Raw genomic sequence first — 21170 nt, 5'->3', positions numbered from 1 at the left:
TACATGTACTCATGCTAAGCTATCTCTTACACAATCTTCCCACTTCTTTTTACTAGCTTTTCTTGCACTTTCTTGCTTGAGGGGTTTGGGCACAGCACACAGCTTATCAATCATACACGTATAGGCAGATCAATATGCATAATTTTTATGTATCTCCTAAGCATAATTAACTTCTCCATTATATACTCAATTATTAACCCTTCACAGCTAGCCCCTTACCTTAAATTCCTAACTCAAGTCATCCATTTGCATTTGCTTAAGAATTCTTCCCTCATGCTACCCCTACACAATTTCACGTGAGGAATTAATTTTGAGGCATTTAAATTTTAAATATAATTCCTAGGCCTCAATTCTGCCTTGAAAATCTCTTTCTAATCTTTCGGCTTTTTTAATAATTATATACTTTGCCCAATATTTTCTTTTATTTACTCTTTTGCTCTTGAATTTATCATAATTCTAATAATAAGATCCAATGACTTATGAAAGCATATGCTGGAAACCATATCAGTACAAATAGAAGAGGAAGGGAAAAGAGAGACCGAAATTTTTTTTTTTTGGGGGCAAATAACACAAGAAGACATCATATTTTATTCTGCAAAAGCACATAATGACCTACGCATTTAAGCAAGCACGATGCATCACACATTTTATTGATGATTCCTCATACCGTACTTCAATAAAGGATAAGACGCAAATTTACTTCAAAAGTTTTTCTTTAGAAGCATTAGGCACTAGAAAAAAATTTTAGGTACAAATTTGCTTTAAAAGTTTAAAATTATAGCAATATTACCCCTTGCTATTAAAAACTAATGTTGACCATTAAAATGTTAACACTGACTGTTTTTAATGGTAGGAGGTAGACAATATTACTAGGATTTTAAACTTTCGAGACAAACTTGTATCCAAAAAAATTCTAAGTGCTCAATGCTCCTCAGTGAAAACTGAAAACTTCCAAGTAAATTCAGACCCTAACCCATGGAATAAAGCCAAAGTTATAAAGGGACACATTTTAGCAAAGAAGCCCCAATATGCATATATATGTTGCTCATATTGGCACAGGATCCACAAGTTGTAGAGTAATGAACTCCTTCATGATTCCTCCAGCATGAGTATAATTATCAGCTTCCTTGTACATCACATCCATGAAACGAGCAAGATTCAGAAGTATCATAAGAAAGGGCATAGGTACTTGAGTTGGTCTAAGACATTCCTCATTGATATCCTTCCAGGCTCTCTCAAGCATCTTCCTTAATTCATCTATGGCTTCCTGCCTTGACACTCCATGTTCCTTCATATAGCACTCCAAAAGTGAGGCGATGTGCTTTCTTTTCTGCTCAAACTGCACCAGCATAAAGATTTTTAATTAAGAGTAGGTTAGATTATAGGGTGAAATTTTATTGAAGAGAGAAAGATTTTTATTTGGCATATGTTGATAAGTTATATTACTTTTGATCTTTAATATAAGACTCAATTAACTAATTTAAAGAGATTAAAGAAACTAAATAAATTACTTTAAGGTATTTATATTCATTATTTTTCTCTAAACTAATTTGTCTGACTTATACATGAATATGTAATCTAATGATCCACATAAATGTGTCTCAAAGAAATCATGTAACATATGTTATATAATTAAGTAATTTGTTTAACTTTTTTAACATCCATAAATTAGTCAGTTAGATCTTATATGAAGAACTAGAGGTAATACATACATACCTCGTTAGAGACGATGTCATCCATGAGCCTGCCAATAATAGAAGCAGCTCTGAGAATCTTAGGGTGGGTCTCTACCCATTTGAGAACATCCTCAGTTACAATGTCTCCCATACAAATGAAAGATGACATGGATAGGAATGTAAAACAAGTAGTTATTGTGGCTATCTTTAAGTACTCCTCTGTTGTTGGTACATAGTTTCTTTGTAACCATCTGGTTTCTGTCATGTAAGCTTGTACAATCTTTTTAAACTGGCATATAAAACAGTATTTTATGTTAAAAGAAAAAATAGTTATATCTTGTTTATTAAATTGTCTAAAAGAATTAGCAATATAAAGAAATTTATCATATGGACAAGATGATACATCTTTTATGAGATAGTCAACATTGTGTGACCTTCCTTCTTTGCCCATGTCCTCATCATCTATTTTTTCAAACAGATTCAATAGTTCCTTATAAAGTAGCTTCATATATCCTGGGAGGTCATCCAAGCAACTAGTATCCCATCTGTGTAAGCATATTAATAAATTTTAAAAAAAATAGTTTAACATTAAACACCAGACGTAAATTAAAACTAGATGAAAGGAGAGAAAGAGAGAGAGAAACATGGCCTAAGTTCAAAGTTCAACAAACATGTTCCAAAAATAACACTACCTTTTATTCTTAATATGAGAGTTAGATAAGTGGTTATCCTCCAAGTTTATAATTTTTGTCTACTACATCCCATTTGATTGCACATGTAAAAAGGTTTTTATCAAAAAGTAGTTCTAATGCATATAATTAATAAAAATATTTTAGGAAAGTAAATATTTATTTGTTATAAATAACTAACTTCTTTAATACCTGCAGATTAGTTACATAACTCTCATATTAAAGATATGAGGTAGTAATGAATAGATTATGCTAATTATAAACCTCTCAATCGAGGCAGTGAAGAGTTCTAGTTCATCAAGGGTGCCATAAACATCGTATGTATCATCAATGAGAGTTAAGAAGCTAATTTCTTTGGCCAAGACGCTTCTGCCTTTGGAGTATTGAGGCTCGAAAATAACCACAAGACCCCAAAAGAAACTTTCCACAATCCGGCCTCTTGCATATGATAGATTTCTTGGCACATCCAAACTGTTCCACCATCTGCAAAAAGGAAAGTATATATGTATAATTAATATATCACAACTATAATGTTTATATTTCTTCCTTTTGTTTCCCAAAGGCTGGAGAACTTACTTGCAAATGTTGCCAATTTCTTTTTGATGAAGCTTTTGGAGTGCGTTGAAGTCTAGTTTTGCTAAGGTCAAAAGGACTTCGTTATGGGAAGGGTGAAGGTGGTAGATTGAGATGTACTTTCTTGCCTCTAGCCTTGGTATTCCCCTATATGGACATTGGTTCAAGACATGATTTAGTTTTGCTGCAACAAAAGGGTTTGATTCAGCGGTGATGGATTGGAGATGGTTGGTGGTGAAAGCGAGTGCTTTATCTAAAATGTCTTCTCCATGAATACTCAGATGAGAGGCCTCATATAAACTTATCATTCCTTCAACATCTGAAGTAAGTGTTTCGCTAAAGTTTCCTTTCTCATCCTTGAACTTGTTGAACACATCTGGTGATGAAGATTTGTGTGTATCAGTTAAAAGAAAAAGAAAAGCAGCCAGTTTTTGTAGGAAAAAAAAGCCTGTATTACTATTTTTATTTGTGAAAAGAGAAAATTAAAGAAACCCTTTTTATTTGCCAAAAAACCAACTGAATTACATTTGTCATATGGATTTTGAGGTTAGTCACATTATTCATAACTTATAAATAATATATGCTCTAAAATCTGTATGAATGTATTAATTAAGTATAAAACATTTAAAATTTTAATTGTACGCCTACCTCGATGCGAAACTGTTCAAAGAATCTTAATGAACTATTTGACTAGATCTGTTTATTTCACATGCTACGATATATTTATTCAATAACATGACAAACAAAAAGATTGACGAATATTTTTTTAACATGGGAATCAAATCCCAAAACAAATTGAAGAACTTAAGAACCATGTGTAATCACATATGTACCAGCTGAAGTAGGATATCCATGTTGCCTCAATAACCTGAAGAGCAGAGCAACAGAATGGAGATCTTCAATATGAGTTATTTCATTATTTTCAACAGAATCATTGTGAATTTGCTTCAACACTTCATCAATCTCAGCTTCAAAATGATAAGACAACCCCAAACGTTGAATTGAATCAACCATTTCAGCTTTCATTAAGGGCTTCCCCATGATAGAGACAAGCATCTTCCTCACTTCTTCTTTCAATGTTTCAATGCTTCTCTTCATTTCATCATCAATTTCCTGCATATAATTTTAAACAACTTGCCGTTATATTAACTATTTCTAGACTATAAACACTACAAAAGTGTTTAATAATTAGATAACACATTGCATGGTTTCGAAAATATTATAAGAAGAAAAAAAGTTACTGATAATTATTTAAATACTCTTTTTGGCATGATTTAAACAAACTCATCCTGAATTAATCAGAACAAGAAACAAAACAAGACGAAAAGGTTTCACTAAGAACTCATTAGGGTTCCTACTTGGGCTAAATCGATTGGTTTAGTTCGATCTGGTTAGGGGGAGTTTGACAACCCTTAAAATCAATAAAATAAAATAAAAAATAATATTTTTCTTACACACTTATCTCATACACTATAAAATCACTTCCAAGAAGCTTATCCAGGCACTTCCTAATACTCAAACCCAATCCGAAGCAAATCAAGCATTTGAATACTGCTAAAATTAGCCTTAATGTGTTCCTGAAGCGAGCATCAAATCCAAATCGATATAATTCAAATTATGCAATTAACAACTTTTTTCCCTTGCAAATGTAAAAGACTGCATCAGACGACATACATTCAGTACTAACACTCAGCACTAAAATATGTAGAAATATCGGATCATAAATCAAAATGAAAAGAACGCAGTGATAGTTTGAACTTGATTATCACTGGAGGGAGGGCAAAGAAAAGTAAGAAATGTAGATACCAAAGAATCAGAAGCGTATTGAAGGAAATAATCATTCCAAGGAGAAGGATGATAATCTGCACATTGTCGATCCGAATTGGATGTGGGAATATTTTTGGGGTTTGAAGGAGGAAAAATTGATGAAGCAGCATTTCCAGACATATTGTGGTTCACTGGTTATCACCAGAAGACTTGAATCCGTCTAAAAGGCGTCTTCCGGTGACAGAGTGAAATAAACATCTATGAATATCTACCACCCACATCCCTTTCATCCTATCTATAAGGAGGCGGCTACTCTCCTCTTATCGTCTGCCCCCAATCATTGCCACTTGCTTGGATTGAAAGAAAATTAGAGCGGGGAGAATACTATAGAGAAAAACATGAAGAGAAACAAGTTTTTTCTTGTTTGGACAAGGAAGAAAATGTGAGAGGAAAGAAAAGTGGAGGAGAAAATAAAATAGACTCCATATCTCATTTTCTCTCTAAATTTTCTCTCCATATATGGAGAGATTTGGGGAAAAAACAAGATTTTTATGATTGCATCTCCTCTTTTTTTCTCTCTATATTTATTTTCTTCTATTATATTTAAAAATTTATTCACTTTTTATTTTTTATCTTAAAACTAAGTATGGCAAATGAAAAGTTCCCATAACATTTTTATACATTTTCATACATTTTCTGCTGGGATTACAATTTGCACATTGCTGATAGCAACCACTTTTGATAAACAATAAATGATAAGTTCACAATAGCGAATGACAAGTTAAGTATGTAAAATGATAAGTTCCCATAACGTTTCCATACAATTGTAAATTTCTCTATTAAAATAATAATGTTCAGATTTTTGACAGCAAACACTTCTGATAAATAGTAAATTACAAGTCCATAATAGCGAATGACAAGTTAAGTATGTAAAATGACAAGTTTCCATCACGTTTTCATACAATTGTAAATTTCTCTGCTGAAATAACAATGTGCAGATTTCTGACAGCAATCACTTCTCATTAACATCTTTCATCATCAACTTCACCTTTCATTTCCTCCTAATGTATAAAACTATAGCACCAGAACTCTCATAAGCCATTCAAGAAGCATGCTCATATCAACACCAGCGGCAAATGCACTATGATGATCATATCCACTCATAAGTGCATCCTCAACCATGAAATCCCAAATGTAAATTTTCATATCATATGAACAAGAAACCATCAAATTCTACATATAAGACAAGAACTTTATTTGTTTAGCACTATATTTAGGGCTCGTTTGTTCCTCACATCCCACACCTTGATTGATTTATCCACCGAAATACAACATCATACTTGATTTCCACAATTTAAAGCTTGTTTGCAATTATTAGAAGTGGGTGCTATCAGAAATGTGCAAATTGTAATTCCAATAGAAAAAGTATGAAAATGTTATGGGAACTTGTCATTTACCATACTTAACTTGGCATTTTTCATTGTGAACTTGTCATTTCGTGTTTATCAGAAGTGGTTGATGTCAGAAATGTACAAACTGTAATTCCAGCAAAAAAAAAGTATGAAAATGTATGAAAATCTTATGGGAATTTGTCATTTTCTATTGTGAATCTGTCATTTCATAAATCAATGTGGAAATTCAGTCATTTTAACAGAGAAAGTATGAAAACCTAATGGGAACCTGTCATTTTAACACAAAAACTCAAATTCCTATGAATTGCTTATTCGAAGCTGTCATTCGCCTTACTAAACTTGTCATTCGCCTTATTGAACTTGTCATGGATTATGTATCAGAACTTGTCATCTGCTAAAGAAATCTGAAAATGTTGTCATTTTAACACAAAAACTCGAATTTCTATGAATTGCTTATCAGAAGTTGTTATTTGCCTTGCTAAACTTATTATTCGCATTACTGAACTTGTCGTGAAGTGGGTATCAGAACTTGTCAACTTGTTATTTTCAACAACTTATCAAACTTGTTATTTTCAATTATGAACATAGCTGAAAATCAAAATAGAAATGAAGAATAAAAATCCAGATTTGTTGGGCATTGTCTTAGCACCAAGCAATCTTCGCACACATTGTAAGCAAACATTACAAGCATTGTAAATGACTATCACTCTCCCTCGAACTCCCAGAATTGCAAATGACTGTCACTCTCCCTCAAACTCCCCGACTCTCCTATCCTTCCACAGCAACAGAGAGAATGATGGAAGAGACTTCATTATCGACGAAAGAGCAGCTAAGTAAGATAAAAAGAAAGTGACGGGGGATGACAATGAAGAGAGGACTACCGAAGGACATTATGAGTTCCATACACTTTGGGAAGGAGTGAGGAGATGGAAGGAAATTTGGAGAGGAAAGAGAGAACGAAGAGAGACAGGAAAAGGAGGAGGAAAGATCAGGAAGAAGATCTGGAGAGGAAGAAAGAGAAAAAAACAGAAAGACATTTTGGACATTCCACCATCATTTCATATTTGCAATTTGGGACCCCGTCCTTTGAAGCTATTTTCCAAATTCAGGGTCCCTAATAGCTATTTTATATATTGGAAGGTCTTTATTTGCAATTTTTCCCAATTAAGTATTCTAGTTTACCTAAAATTCTATGGTTACTTGCACTCTAAATCCTTTTTCAAAATTTACTTTAATAATCACAATAGTACAACCACTAAAAAGCTCTAAACACATGTTAGAGAAGGACTTATTTCAGAAAATTTTAATAATAGGGCAACTCCATTCAATAGGGAGGGAGGCATGGAGTTGGATGCTTCCCCCTTTTCAGTGCAGGAAGTATTGCTTAGTGAAATGACATACTTAGGATTCCCACACTGTCAAGTAGGGGTGTTCATAGGAGGACGGGACCGGACCGAGACAGGCCTATCTCGGTCCTGTCCTGGTGAATAGGAATGGGATAGGGATTTTGTCCCGTGTCCCGTCCCATCCTGGTTCTATCAGGTCCCGTCAGGATCAAGACGAACCGGGACAGGACAGGGACGTCCTGCTTCCCCCTTTTTTTAAAAAAAAACTATAATTTTTTATATGAATTTTTTTTATGTTATAATGCTTATTTTACATTGGGCTTCTAAAGATAAAAACATCATAAAAAAATTATGTAGAGCTCAATTATATAGTATAAAAAAGATGTAAAAATAATACTATAAAAAAACACAGGAAAGAAAACACTATATAATGTCTTTATGAATTATTTTATTGAGAAATGAGATTTTGTTAAGATAATACTATAACTTAAGAGCTAAAAATCACTATAAAAATAATTATTATTATTAATAAGTAACTTAAATATAAAAAAAATATCCCGGGACGGGACGAGACGGGACAACCCCGTCCTGTGTCCTGTCCCCTCCCGGTCACTGTTCCCATTTTGTCCTGTCCTGAAATTTTTTTTGTCCCATCCTGAACTTACCGAGACCGAGACAAGACGACTGGGACAGGACAAATTGAACACCCTTATTGTCAAGCAAGAGGAAAAGGTGAAAATGAAAATAAAAAATCACAATTTAATAATGATTTGGTGCTTAAATAGGAAGTTATATTATGAGTCATAATTGAAGAAAATTAAAAAAAAAAAAAAAACCCCTAAGTGGAGCTTATAGATAAGAGAGTAAGGATTAGAGGAAGATACTCAGAATTTTTTGATAAAAAAGAAGCAAGATAGTGAACTTTTCTATCATTTTATTTTGTGACAATGAGTTAGATTAGGAAAGAGAGATGGGGCCTAACTATAGGAAAGCCCACTGTTCATCTTCTTTTTTCTTCTACCTAAGAAAAGCCTATGTTCTTGTGATTACTTTTGAGCTTGAATAGTAATAGCTAGATGGTTGAATCATACATGATTTCAATTATTCTCACTTTCTTCTTTTTTTATCTTATTTATTTTATTTTGTCCATGTCATTTTGCTAATATATGTATATAGTTTTTTTATTATTAGCTTGTTATATAATGTATTCTTGTTTTTAGCCAATTGATATGTGGAACATCAAGTATGAATTTTTATTACTATCTACTATGCTTAACTTGAGTTTCATGATGAATTATTTATGGGTTTTCTTTCTTTTTATTTCAAAAGTGTTTCCTTTCTAAAATCTATGCCGTGTGAGGTTTTCAGAACCTCTGCAGGTATCTGGGTTCATTGTTAAACAGTGTGAGACTGTGAGAGTCTCCACTGGAATACCAATGTGGTTGTGCAAAATTTTCTTTTTGAAATAGAAAGAAAGAAAATAATTTTGGCTCCATGTTTATAAATAAATAAATAAAAATATTTTTTTAAATACATATATATATAATCTCAAAATGTTTTTTAGGGCTATGTGAGGTTTTTAGAATATCCGCAGACTCGAACGATTATTCTCCCGTGTGAGGCTATGGGAACCTCCCTAGGGAAGGTAATCCAAAATTTATTTCAAAAAAATATTTTCTAAATAAAAATACAACAATTGTTTTCATATATTAAAAAATACCAACCCACAAAAATTTTTTTTTAATTGAATAAATCTTTTCTAAAAAATACCAATAAAATGACACACATTTTTATCCCCCAAACTAAGTGTGTTTTGATCCCTCTAAAGGTTACATATACCCTAGGTTTTTATCCTAAGTCAAGTCTAGCTTTGTAAATAATTTTTTTCCATTTTGTAAATAAAAAATTTTCTTTGTTTCTATCTTTATTTTTTTAGGGTAATTGAAACATAATAAAAACGTCATATTAATTTTGAGTAGTTGACTTAAGGTAATCGTTCTTTTGAACGAGTATCTAACACCTTCCCTACACACAATCGACTTCCAAACCCTATCCGGTTTTCATAAACCACATCTTTTTTTAGGTTTTCAAAATTAACTTTTTAAAATTTTGGTGGCAACTCCTTTTTCTGTCCTTTTTATGAGATAACCAGGATTTGAGCATGATAATAAGCACTAAAATAATTTTTTTGAATAAAAAAATTTGGATACACGCTAGAATAATAAAACAAAACAAAACAGTAGCACAAATCTAAGTTTCTTCGCACTTTCCATCTCTTAGAAAAGAGGAAAAGATTGATCAATGATCCAAAAGGAAGTATCAAAACTATGTGGGTTTTGGCTAAATAATCGGTTAAGTAATTTTCATTCTTATGTGGGTTTTGGCTAAATAATCGGTTAAGTAATTTTCATTCTTATACATATGATAAACATTAACCTTCCAATATTTATAAAAAATTAGTCTAACATCATTAAGAATATTCTTGAAAAGGTGCTCGGCATCACATCCCCTGATAGTCATAATACTACTTCAAGTCCTTAGTATAAGATCCTATTTGACTTTTATTTTAGTCCTAAATATAAAATCACAATCCACTTTATCTCTCATATTTATTCATTTTTTTAAGAGTCTTTCTAGTAATGGTAGTTCTAGCCAATAAAGTTGAGTAATAAGGATATTTTAGAAAAGACAATACATATTTATTATAAAGAAGGGATAATTAATATGTAAATCTTTATAGTTTCAACCAGTTTTTAATCAGGTCCTATAAATTTTTTTTATCAAGTCCTTATTATTTTACCTTATTTTTAATCAGGTCCTTGTAATTTTTATTTTTTATTCTATAAATAATAGTATTCTAATTATTATAATAATCTTATGTTAATATTCTTTTAAATTCTTAGTTAAACGTATATATTATTTATTTTTCAATTCTAATTTTTATAATTATAAAATTCAAATTATAATAATAAAATTTTCTAAAATTAGCACATAATTATAAATATTTTTTTTGGTTACAAAGAGGGCTCAAGCCCGAAAACAATGAACCTCTCCTATAACAACATTGTCATCTAAGTCCCTCAAATGAACAGGACCATGGTTGTCAGCTTTATCCTTTTGAAAAGCAACTCTGACACATAACTCCACTTCCTCCATACACTTCCAAACCCCTTGTCTTCCAAAACTCAATCTTGCAAGTTATTAGTGCAACTATTCATTGATCTTCGTACCACTCTGATCTTGATCTCCCATCTTCTATCAAGCATATCCAGGATGCTCCTCAGGAGATTAGCGATATAACCCACATCCCCTGCTTTCCCACGAACTCTTCTCCCCAGAGTTTCAGAGTCCACCTCCAACTCCACTCCTCTGAATCCCAAATTCCAAACTAGCTCTAAGCCTTTCTTAACTCCCCACTCCTCAGCATCTAGAGCTCCACAATAACCCACGTGTCCTGTAAATCCACACAACCACTCACTAACATCATGACGAATGACATCCCCATATCCAAAAAATCCTGGATTGCCTCTGGAGGAGCCATCTGTGCTTAGCTTCACCCACCCTTTCTTCAGACACCGCCAACAATCCTGTACCGAGGTTTCATATCTCCTAGGTGCTTCCTTTACCAGCCTATCCCCTCCTTTTGCCTCCCCAATCTTTGTAGCAAAGTGTAATGTTCGTTCAACACAAGATCTGATATTTAGGTGCTCAGATTAGAGCAATCTTACATTTCTTTACCGCCACAATGATCAACAACCTACAACGAAGATAGTCATCAGAGGTATGTTGCATGCCTTCCTCTCTTCGTTCAAGTTTTCAAGAAGCCATTTATGAATTGCCTCCATCTCATTTTGTAGTTGAATTTGGCTCTTATTCTCAATCACTAATATCCCTAAGCAGTCCCAAACATCTCATGCAAAAATGCAATATTTGAGAACATGCAAGGTTGTTTCCTTAGCCCCACATAGGTCACATAAATCTTCTACACCCTATCTGTGATTCCTCAGGGCCCTCCTGTTTAGGATATTTCTAGTCACCAGCCACAAGAAGAAACAAATTCTTTTAGGCCCTTTCTAATGCTAAATAACACCCCAAATTTGTGCTCTTTTTCCCATTCGATCATTCCTAATAGATAAGTAACCACTCTTACCAGAGTAGGAACCCTCCTTACCACCCTTTCACAACCACTAATCTCTCTCTTCCTTCCTGGGTGGAACACAAGCATGGATATGCTCTTTAATTTATTAAGGGAAGACAGGATCAATGAGTTCCTAAAATTCTCCTGTTAGTTAGCAAGTCATTCACCCTCCAAGTCTTCACATCTTCCATCATGTGTCTCTCTCGAACCACCCATAACACTAAACCCTACTACAACCATTCAACAGTCCAGAAGTTGATAGATGACCCACTAACCATACAAAGGTTCTTACTCAACTACTCCCAAGCAACTCCAATATCTTTCCATAACTAAGAGGCAGTAGAGGGAATGGAAAGAGTATTCTCTAGCTCCTTCCCTTTATTGTACTTATGAATTAAACCTCCTTCCACAATCCCATCGAATCCGTCCATAACTGCCAAGCAAGTTTCATCAAGCATGCTTGATTCATGTCATACAGGTTTAAAACACCCAAACCTCCATTAGACTTGGGCATTTGAACCTTATCCTAGCCTACTAGATGAACGTTCCTGGAATCAGTACCATAGCCCCAGATAAAATTCTGTTGAATCTGTTCAATCTTAACCAAGATTGACTTAGGAAGGAGAGACAACATCATAGGGTAGATTGGCAAGGTGCCAATTGTTGTTTTCGCAAGAGTAGTTCTGCCTACTAGGCTTAGACAATTAATCTTTCACTCGAAGAGGCGTTTTTTCACCCTGTCCACCACATACCTAAAACTTTTTCCTTTCCCTTGCCCATAAGCTAAGGGAATACCCAAATAGAGATCCGGGTCCTCCTTCCTAAAAAAACCATACATTTCAATCAACTTATCATGATCCTCTCGCACAACATTCTTGGAGAAAATCATGGTAGACTTCCCTGCATTAATTTTTTGCTTAGACATAGTGGGGTAATTGCCATTTAGTCCACTATAGCCTCTCTAAAGACTATCAAGTCATCTGCAAACATGAGGTGTGTCATCTCAGGGCCCTGTCATCCAATTCTAATTGCTTTCCAAAACCCTTTCCTCTATTTTTCCTGAATAAAGTAAGACAATTTCTCCATGGCCAGAACAAAGATATATGAGGATAGAGGATCACCTTGCCCTATCCCTCTTAAGGGGGTAAAGGCCTCTGCCTCAGATCCATTCTAAATGACTTGGTTCTTAACAAAGGAAATGCATCTCATTATTAGGTTAAAAAAAATATCCTGCAAGCCTATTTCCTCTAACACCTCTCTTATGAAGCTCTATCTCATCCTATCCTCATAGAGTGAAAGAGTTCCTGAGAAACTATAATATTATCTTCAATAAATATTCCCAGCACAAAGCTAGCGTAGTTAGGGGCTGCAACCTACTAACAATGATCTTAGTAACACTCTTGTATAGGACATTGCACAATGTAATAGGCCTCATCTGCTTTAGTGTCTCAGGTCTGTCCACTTTTGGGACTAGAACAATCAAAATATTGTTTATCTCTTCCAATTCTGCCCCTCCCTTCCATAACCGCTTCACATATCACAAACATCCAAACCCACTGTTTCCCATTCCCATTGAAAGAAAATAACAGGGTAACCATCCTCTCTTGGGGCCTTAAAGGCTCTGATAGAGAATAAAGTATGTTTAATTTCTTCATTAGTAGTATCTTTACACATCCAATCCAGCTCCTTCTCCTCTATCCTTAGGAAGGTAACCATCGAGTTAGGACTTACCTCTCTCCCCCTTCTTCCTCCGTAAAAAGGTTAGCATAAAACTCTTTAGCCATCTTTTGGAGGGACTGCTCATCCTCCACTTATACCCCCTCATCACTTTTAAGCATAGTTATTTTATTTCTCCTCCTTCTTGCAAGGGTTCTGACATGATAAAATTTGGTGTTCCTATCACCATCATTGATCCATTCACCTCAGAACTTTTGGTACCAAAGGACCTCTTCTTGTCTAAGAACCTCCTCTAACTCAACCTGGAGTTTCCTCTCCAAATGCAATAGGGGTCTTGCCAATATGCCTATTTTGATCTGTAAGCCATCTAGCCGGGCCAAAAGTTTTCTTTTCTTCTTTTAGATATTCCTGAACACCTCATCATTCCAGATTTTCAACTGTCTCTGTAATTCTGTCAAAATCCTTCTCACACAGTACCCTTTCCTCCAGTTATCCCTAACAAAACGTTTGAAGCCCTCATGAAGCATAGAAGTTGCTTCAAACCTAAAAGGTCCCTTCCCCCACTTCCTATTCTCTCTTTTTAGACAAAGTAGAAATGGATTATGGTTAGAACACTCCAACCTAGTTAGTACTTTAGCTATAGCTTCTTGGAATCTGCACCTCCACTCTGGATTATGAAACATCCTACCTTTAACCCCTCAGAGTACGCATTTAGAAGCGTTATTGTTCAAGCAATTCACAAAAACAAGCCCATAGATTGAACTTTGTGATTGGTTCTCGGGTTACTGTTTACTTGTAAATTTTGGATTTTTAGTCCAACTTTGAGTAATCGTAACTCTTAGCACACACATCCATTTTAAGTGATCTACCATCAAGATGTGTACTTTAATCATGTCAAATTTCATGGACAGAGTCAATCATTTGCCAAAATTCTACTCTATCACTATTTTGTTGCTCAATTAGGGATAGCTTTTCCCCTAACTTGCACTAACAATTTATGATTAAGACTTTCCATAAATAATACCATTTCATTCATGCACAAACCATTCCCATACTTATCATAGCTAATTACACAAGCCAACATCATCATTTATCATCACATACCATCAATGACACATTTACAACATATATTGGTATATACAGTGTACAACGAATACAACAAATTTCCCCAAATCTTTTCTACTTTTCTTGCTTCCACTTCATGTATCCTTCACTTGATCATATCACCTATTATAGTTGGTTAAGGGAGGATGATATTCAGGAGAATCTTTGTAGCAAATATTACCATTTATGCATGCAAGATGGATGCAAGTGTATGACATGCTTCGTGCATATAACTTTATCGTTTATACATGGTGAGGTGCCATGAAAAGTAAGCTAGTTCATTCATATTCACATAACATAATGCCAAGGCATGCTTAACTAAACATAACAATCATAGTTTAGCAGCATAACTTAGTCACATCATGGCATTCATAACACATACACACATACACATCAAGTATACAAAAAAGGTAAGTTCACTACCTTGTATCATAAGTTTTCTCTTGCTCTTCAACTTGCTCCCTTTTTGCTTTCAATAATTAAGGTTGCTTCCTTAACCTTTTCCATTCCTTTTCCTTGATGTCTCATGGCCTAAACGTGCCAAAACATCATCTTTATTCATTTATTAGAGCCATGATAATTAACAACATCAATACTTTGTTTTCTTTGAACTATGTTAGCTTCTAACTTTTGAGCTTGATTTCCAACCTTCCTAAAATTAATTCCACATACCATTCCCACAAAATTTTGCATGTAGAATCCATTTCCAAATTCAAAATAATCAAAATCAAACTCCTTCCCCATGAACCAGCCTTGACCGAATAGTATGCTTTTAGGGTTCAAAATTTCCATTTTCAATTCCAATGCTTCCAAACTAGTTTTCCCACATTTACTCCACACAATTCTTCATTTTAAACACATTGGAAGCATTAAAATCATCAAAATCACATCCTAGGCATAAGAACCAGGTTTGGCCGAAATACTACTCAAGTTGCACAATCATGAAATTCAACCCATTTTAACGTAAAACTACTTGATTCTTGTTCTTTTCAAGCCTTTAAACATCATTATAACATCAATTTCATCTTCCCCTTAACTTAGAGATTTCGTGCAGCATGCCTCTCTAGGGTTTTAAGCTTCCAAAAATCATTAAAATCTATAACCAAACTCAATAAGAACAAGGGTAGTGAAAACTACATCAAAAGCCATGAACATACATTGTTTTGGAGCTTGATCTTGTATATGACCACTTGACCTTTCTCTCTCCTTCTTCTTTCTCTCTCTAGAATCCATTTTGCAAGAGTTTCCCTATATGTCTATGGATTGCATGAAAATGAGGGGTGGGGAGGGCGTATTTATAGAAAACAATACTAAATCTAGGCTGTTGATCTTAAAAACATATGGCTTGATCTGGACTATCCATTTCTCTTTTAATATTATGGTGACAAGTGTCCCATGACATCATGCTTACATCATTTTGATGACATCATGCTTACATCATCAATCCACATGCTTTTAATCCAACCGTACACATGTCTTGCATCCGACCGTACACGTAATACCTTCTTTTCCCATCTAACCGTACACTTGTCTCCTCCATATTCTTTCATCATTTTGACATTAAAATAGGAAATAAATTAATATAAAATTCGTGCAAAATATAACCCTCAGGTATTCCTCCACTTATCTTGCCATTTTGCACCATATAGGGTACTTTTTCGAGTCTTGACTTACTCGGGACCACTGGAACATGTTCTGGTACCACTTTCTCACTTCAAATAAATTCACATGGCATTATATAACATGCCTAAAGAGAGAGTGATGCTCTTCCCTTGTTCTTCTATTAAAATAATTAATAATATTTATTTCGAAGTAATCTTGACCGAATTCTCTCTACTGGTCCATAACTCCGAGAATCTATCTTCGGGTACCAATACTATTTATTCATCACAGGGAATTCTTTTAATTTTTCTTAAGTCAAAAGTCAACATCTAGATAGTCAACTTTGACTTTTCCCGCATAGTGTATAAATAGGCTTTAAATTCTATTAAAGCCAACCTATTTGCTTTTTGGGAACGAAATTATTTTTAAAACCTATGATAATTTCTCTAGTATTTTTCTCCCATTTTCTTCCAATTATCTAAGGCCTCCTTATACTTTAAATAATTCATTTTCAATAATATTCTAAATCAGTCAAAACCCAAGGAATTTCACAAATTCCTTTCAAGAGTATTTTCATCATTTTTAGCCTCATACAGGCCTCTGAACCTTATTCCCATTTTTCTGGAATTTTTCTGAAGTGTTCAGGCCTTAACCTACTATTTCTCATTTTCTAGGATTTTTGGACATAATTTTTATTTTTGCCCTTACCAGCACAAAACTTTGTAAAATTATGATTTTGCCCTTATTTCGGCTTAACCTCAAAATTCACCTCATTGAGGCCTTCAACATAACCTTTGACCTATATTTATCTCTATTTCTTATTCCTAGGCCCCGAGACTTCATCCAAGTCTTTAAATTCCTTTTTTCTCAATCTAGAAAATTTTCCCCTTGCGATTTAGTTTTTGGGAATCATACTATCCTTCCAAAGAATCTCTGAGACCTCTGCTAAAAAGGGTTTGATAACCTGTCCATTTTATCTAGACCCAAAATTTGGGATGTGACAGATTGCATAGCCCTCGGTCAAGTTTTTCATATACTTTATCATAACCTGGAATTAAAGGGCATTTGCAAGTAAATTGGTGACCCTAATCTCCAATCTCCAAAAGATGATAGTCATCAATTCTTCCATTAAAAACATCACACTTCCTAAAATTAATAGGGGCACCCTTTTTTTCTCCTCATCACCCCGGATATCATTAAAATGGCCAATTAGAGCCTATGGCTTTACCATAGTCCTTGCTAAATCCTCCATGCTTTTTCAGAAAAGGCATTTCTCTCTCTCTCTCTTTCTCTCACATAAGCCACTGTCAAACACCAATCCTTCTCACCTCGAAAACTTACTTGCATATGTAAAAATTGTGAATCCTACTGAATAATAGATACAGAGACCCTTTCTTCCTTCCAAGCCACCCATATAGCCCCAGAAAAACCAATACTAGGGACAATTATGCACTTACTGAATCCCGCTTTCTGGAATATACCTTCTGCCTTCTATTGGTTGACTCTTGTTTCCAACAGCCCAACTATATTCGGCTTCTTGTCTCCTACGATCAGTTTCAAGCCTCTATGAAAAGCATTGCTACTCGTACCCCTATAATTCCAAACCATTATGTTTTGATTCATAACAACAGGTTAAGAAAAGAGAAGACCAGCTCAATCTAGAATCATCATGGCTAACTCCTTGCCCAAGCTACATGTCACTACATCCTCTCCAATCCTTTCAGGTCGATCTAAGGGCCTGCTAGCATCATTGCCCCTATTAGCACATAATTCACATGCTATTTCTTGAGTTTCGTAAAACTACATTAGAATCTAATTCCTTCAGTACTATTTTGCCACTTGGAATCAACCTGAATTCTGTAGCATTGCTACTAACTGAATCAACCTCCCCTTCTTTGTTAAGCCTCACTTGGTTACCCACTACTCTTTCTTCCTGGCTACATTAGACCCCTTCCGCTTTCTCCTTCTCAACTTGCATAAGATCCAACACAGAACCTTCTCTATCATTACATTCTTCCTCTTTTTAACCCATTCTTTAGGCTTCTAGACAAGCAACATTCTTCCCACATACATCTCCCTATCCTCTTCCTTATCCTCTTCCACAGCAAGATTAGCAAATCTCGAACCACTTATACTCTGCTTCACCTGCCCTTTCTTGTTATCAGTGCCTCATCTACACCCTCTTCTAGAGTTTTGCACCACTGTCCACTCACCATAAGGTCTAGTCTTCATTGATTTCACATCTCCCCTTATCTCCTCTTGCGGCTTTGGTTGATAAATCTTTTCCTCCTTCCACTCCTTCTCAGTATGTCCATACTTCCCACAGTTGTAGCACAACAAATGCAACCCCTCATAAACAATAGGCCTATCTATTTTATCAATAATATAGGCTAGCGGGCAGGCTTACTCAAATCCACCTCTACTCCTACACGAGCATACCCACCCCTAGCAAGGAGGGAGGTCGACATGTCCACCTTGATTGTTCTTCCCACTTCATTACCCATTGCCTCCAATACTTCCTCATCATAATACTCTAGAGTTAAGTCAAGGAAGCAAATCTAAACAAGGACCTCGTCAATCGCAGTAGTCTTAGGGTCAACGTTAGGTTTCCACTTCCTCATAGTCACATAGTAATCCAAAACCATCCATGGTCCCCCTAGAATTGCTAGCTCATAATCCTCTAATGAAGAAAAATTCACAATGAAAATATCATTTGATAACTTTGTTACCTCTATAGTTCTAGTTTTAGCCTACATTTTTTGGAGCCTATCTATAATCATCACCAAATTCATCCGCCTACTCAACACTTTAATTATTAGGCTCTGATAGTAGGGCTCACAGATCTTCTCCAGTGCATGATCAGAGAAATAAACTTAGGGACCTCTAGCTTACCCCTCTGATGCTTTATGACCGTCAACTTAGATCTGATCGACTCACAATGGTTCACCATCAGCCTCTTTCCCTCTAGCGCTCCTTCCATCTACATTCACAGTATCTCCTCTTAACATCTGCTTAAAAGATCTACCGTCCACCTCCCCTTCACTACTCTTAACCTTCTTGGTGTTCCAATGCAACACGTCTTCTTCTTCCGGTGAGTTTAGATCCTCCTCTGGAGCTTTAGAAAGTTCGTCGTGATAATAACCGACAATTCATGACGAGAGCTTAAAACTGTTCATAATTATAAATAATTAATAGTTAAGTATAATTGATTATTCTAATTAATTATTAATTACTTAATGATTATATTAATTATTTTGTCTAATCATATAATTATTAATTTAAAAATGAAATTAATTTTAAAGAATAAAGTTAATAAATAAGTTTTTTAAAACTACAAAGAACCTAATTAAAAAAATAAATGAAATTATGAGGACCTGATAAAAAGAAAAAATTGAAAGAGCCTAATTAAAAATAAGTGAAAGTAAAAGGATCTGATAAAAAGAAAATTTTTTATAAAAACCTGATTAAAAATCATATAAAACTATAAGGACTATGAGATTAATTATCATGAACATTTTAAAAAAAACAATACATATTTATTTTAAATAATTAACTTAATTTATATTTTTTATTTATATTTAACACTAAGGTACTGTCAAAATAAGTAATAAGTAATTTCTAGAGCTTCTGACCTGACACCTGAGAAATGACAGGCCAAATCGGAGCGGGGCTGCAGAAGCAAGTCGCAAGTCGCTAGTCACCATACCTCTTTCTCTCACCTACGGCGTGGGTTTTATGGAATTGATGGGGGACGTGGCAGGCACCAACATTAATACTCGTATTATCATTTTATATTTTTATTTTTTAATTCTTATAAAATTATTTTTGGGTAATTTCTCTTTACTTAAATAGTTTCTTTTTAATCAAGTAACTACGTGATAACTTTCATTTACTTATCGTGAAATGATTTCTTCCTATTAATTCTCAAATACTACAAAAAAAAATTTAGAATGTTTACCAGTGCTCACGTACAATTCACTCAACTCTTTTGTGTTTTCATAAACTGAATCCCTTTAAATGGGAAGATGATACTCTTAGGGTCCCCTCCCCTCAGCGTCTCAGCGTCTCAGCGTCCAAATCCTCGCCGTAGAAATTAATCTAACAGCTCACATTGTGCCACATGATGATGCTATTAAAAATTAGAAATAAAGCTTAATCATAGTATAAAATTTTTTACGAGATTGAAACAAAGAAAAATTATAATAAAGTCTCGCCCAAAAGAATTAAATACAAAAAGCCTCTTCAAATCATCAAATTATTCTGAAGTTTCGAAGGACCTCATTGTAAGAGATTTTATTTGTTTAATTATCTAATTGTCTTTATTTTTTTAAGTATGCATTGACAACTAAAAGAATAATTATTAATAAATTAAGATGTAATAATTAACAACTATCGTGGCAGATATTAACAATACATTTTCTCAACGCATCACAAAAATGTAATGCATAAGTTATCAATACCTGCTGCGATAATTATTAATCATTACATCTTAAGTTGTTAACGACTGTACTTTCAGTTCTCACTGCATACTTTGAAAAAAAAAATTAAGGGCAATTTGATAATTAAACAAATAAAATCTCTTGCAATAAGGCTTCTTAGGATTTTAGAATAATTTGAGAATTTTAAGGGATATTTTTATATTTAATTCTTTTAAGTGAGACTTAATTGTAATTTTTTCTTTGAACTAAGATTTTTTTAGGATGAAATATCCAATTTTCCTCATCAGCCTCATTTTAACTAGAAGATTTATGAGAGGTCCAAACTCCAGACTTACCGAGATGACCATAAAAGATGAAAAAACTTAACCACGAAATATTTATACATAATTTTTTGGATTTATCCAACTTAAATTGAAAATTTTATTTTAGTTTAGTCTGATACAGATCGAATTAGATAAAATCATAGAGAGTGGCAAAACTATACCAAGTAATTTACTTTTTTAATTTTTTATGAAAATACTTGAGAGCAAAACTTTGTTGGTTTTATTTGACTAAATTTATATAAGTGTGGACTCCTAATAAACTCTATAGTTAAAATAAATGGATCCAACAAATTAAGTATTTCAGTCTGAAAAAGTTTTACGCAAATAGTTCAAAGCTACCCAACAACTTTATAGTATCAATCAGATATATTTTTAATTTTTAATAACAAGATGATGTGGCATATTATGAGCTCTTAGATTAATA

General features: G+C 34.1%; 1 protein-coding gene across 1 annotated transcript; it reads right to left on the bottom strand.

Annotated features, from left to right (window-relative positions):
• Positions 1-795: 795 nt before the first annotated feature.
• LOC114756905 ((-)-germacrene D synthase) lies at positions 796-4908 on the bottom strand. The gene is made up of 7 exons (XM_028945869.1): positions 4745-4908; positions 3772-4051; positions 2942-3314; positions 2630-2848; positions 2080-2221; positions 1717-1965; positions 796-1339 (listed from the first exon to the last, which is right to left on the bottom strand). The coding sequence occupies exons 1-7, from the start codon at positions 4883-4885 to the stop codon at positions 1046-1048; spliced, it is 1698 nt and encodes a 565-aa protein (XP_028801702.1). The 5' UTR covers positions 4886-4908; the 3' UTR covers positions 796-1045.
• Between the last annotated feature and the right edge of the window lie 16262 nt (positions 4909-21170).

Source organism: Neltuma alba, unplaced genomic scaffold (assembly GCF_004799145.2).
Source record: "Neltuma alba isolate B1F8T4 unplaced genomic scaffold, ASM479914v2 tig00010544_pilon, whole genome shotgun sequence".
Taxonomy (NCBI): Eukaryota; Viridiplantae; Streptophyta; class Magnoliopsida; order Fabales; family Fabaceae; genus Neltuma; species Neltuma alba.
The sequence above is the reverse complement of the archived record's forward strand: the minus strand, read 5'-3'. Positions and strand labels throughout refer to the sequence as shown.

Coding starts and splice junctions, on each gene's coding strand:
- LOC114756905 (XM_028945869.1), bottom strand. CDS start 4,885: ATGTCTGGAAATGCTGCTTCATCAATTTTTCCTCCTTCAAACCCCAAA. Junction 2,222..2,629: donor TTCACTGCCTCGATTGAGAG/GTTTATAATTAG, acceptor ATGCTTACACAG/ATGGGATACTAGTTGCTTGG. Junction 1,340..1,716: donor ATGACATCGTCTCTAACGAG/GTATGTATGTAT, acceptor ATGCTGGTGCAG/TTTGAGCAGAAAAGAAAGCA.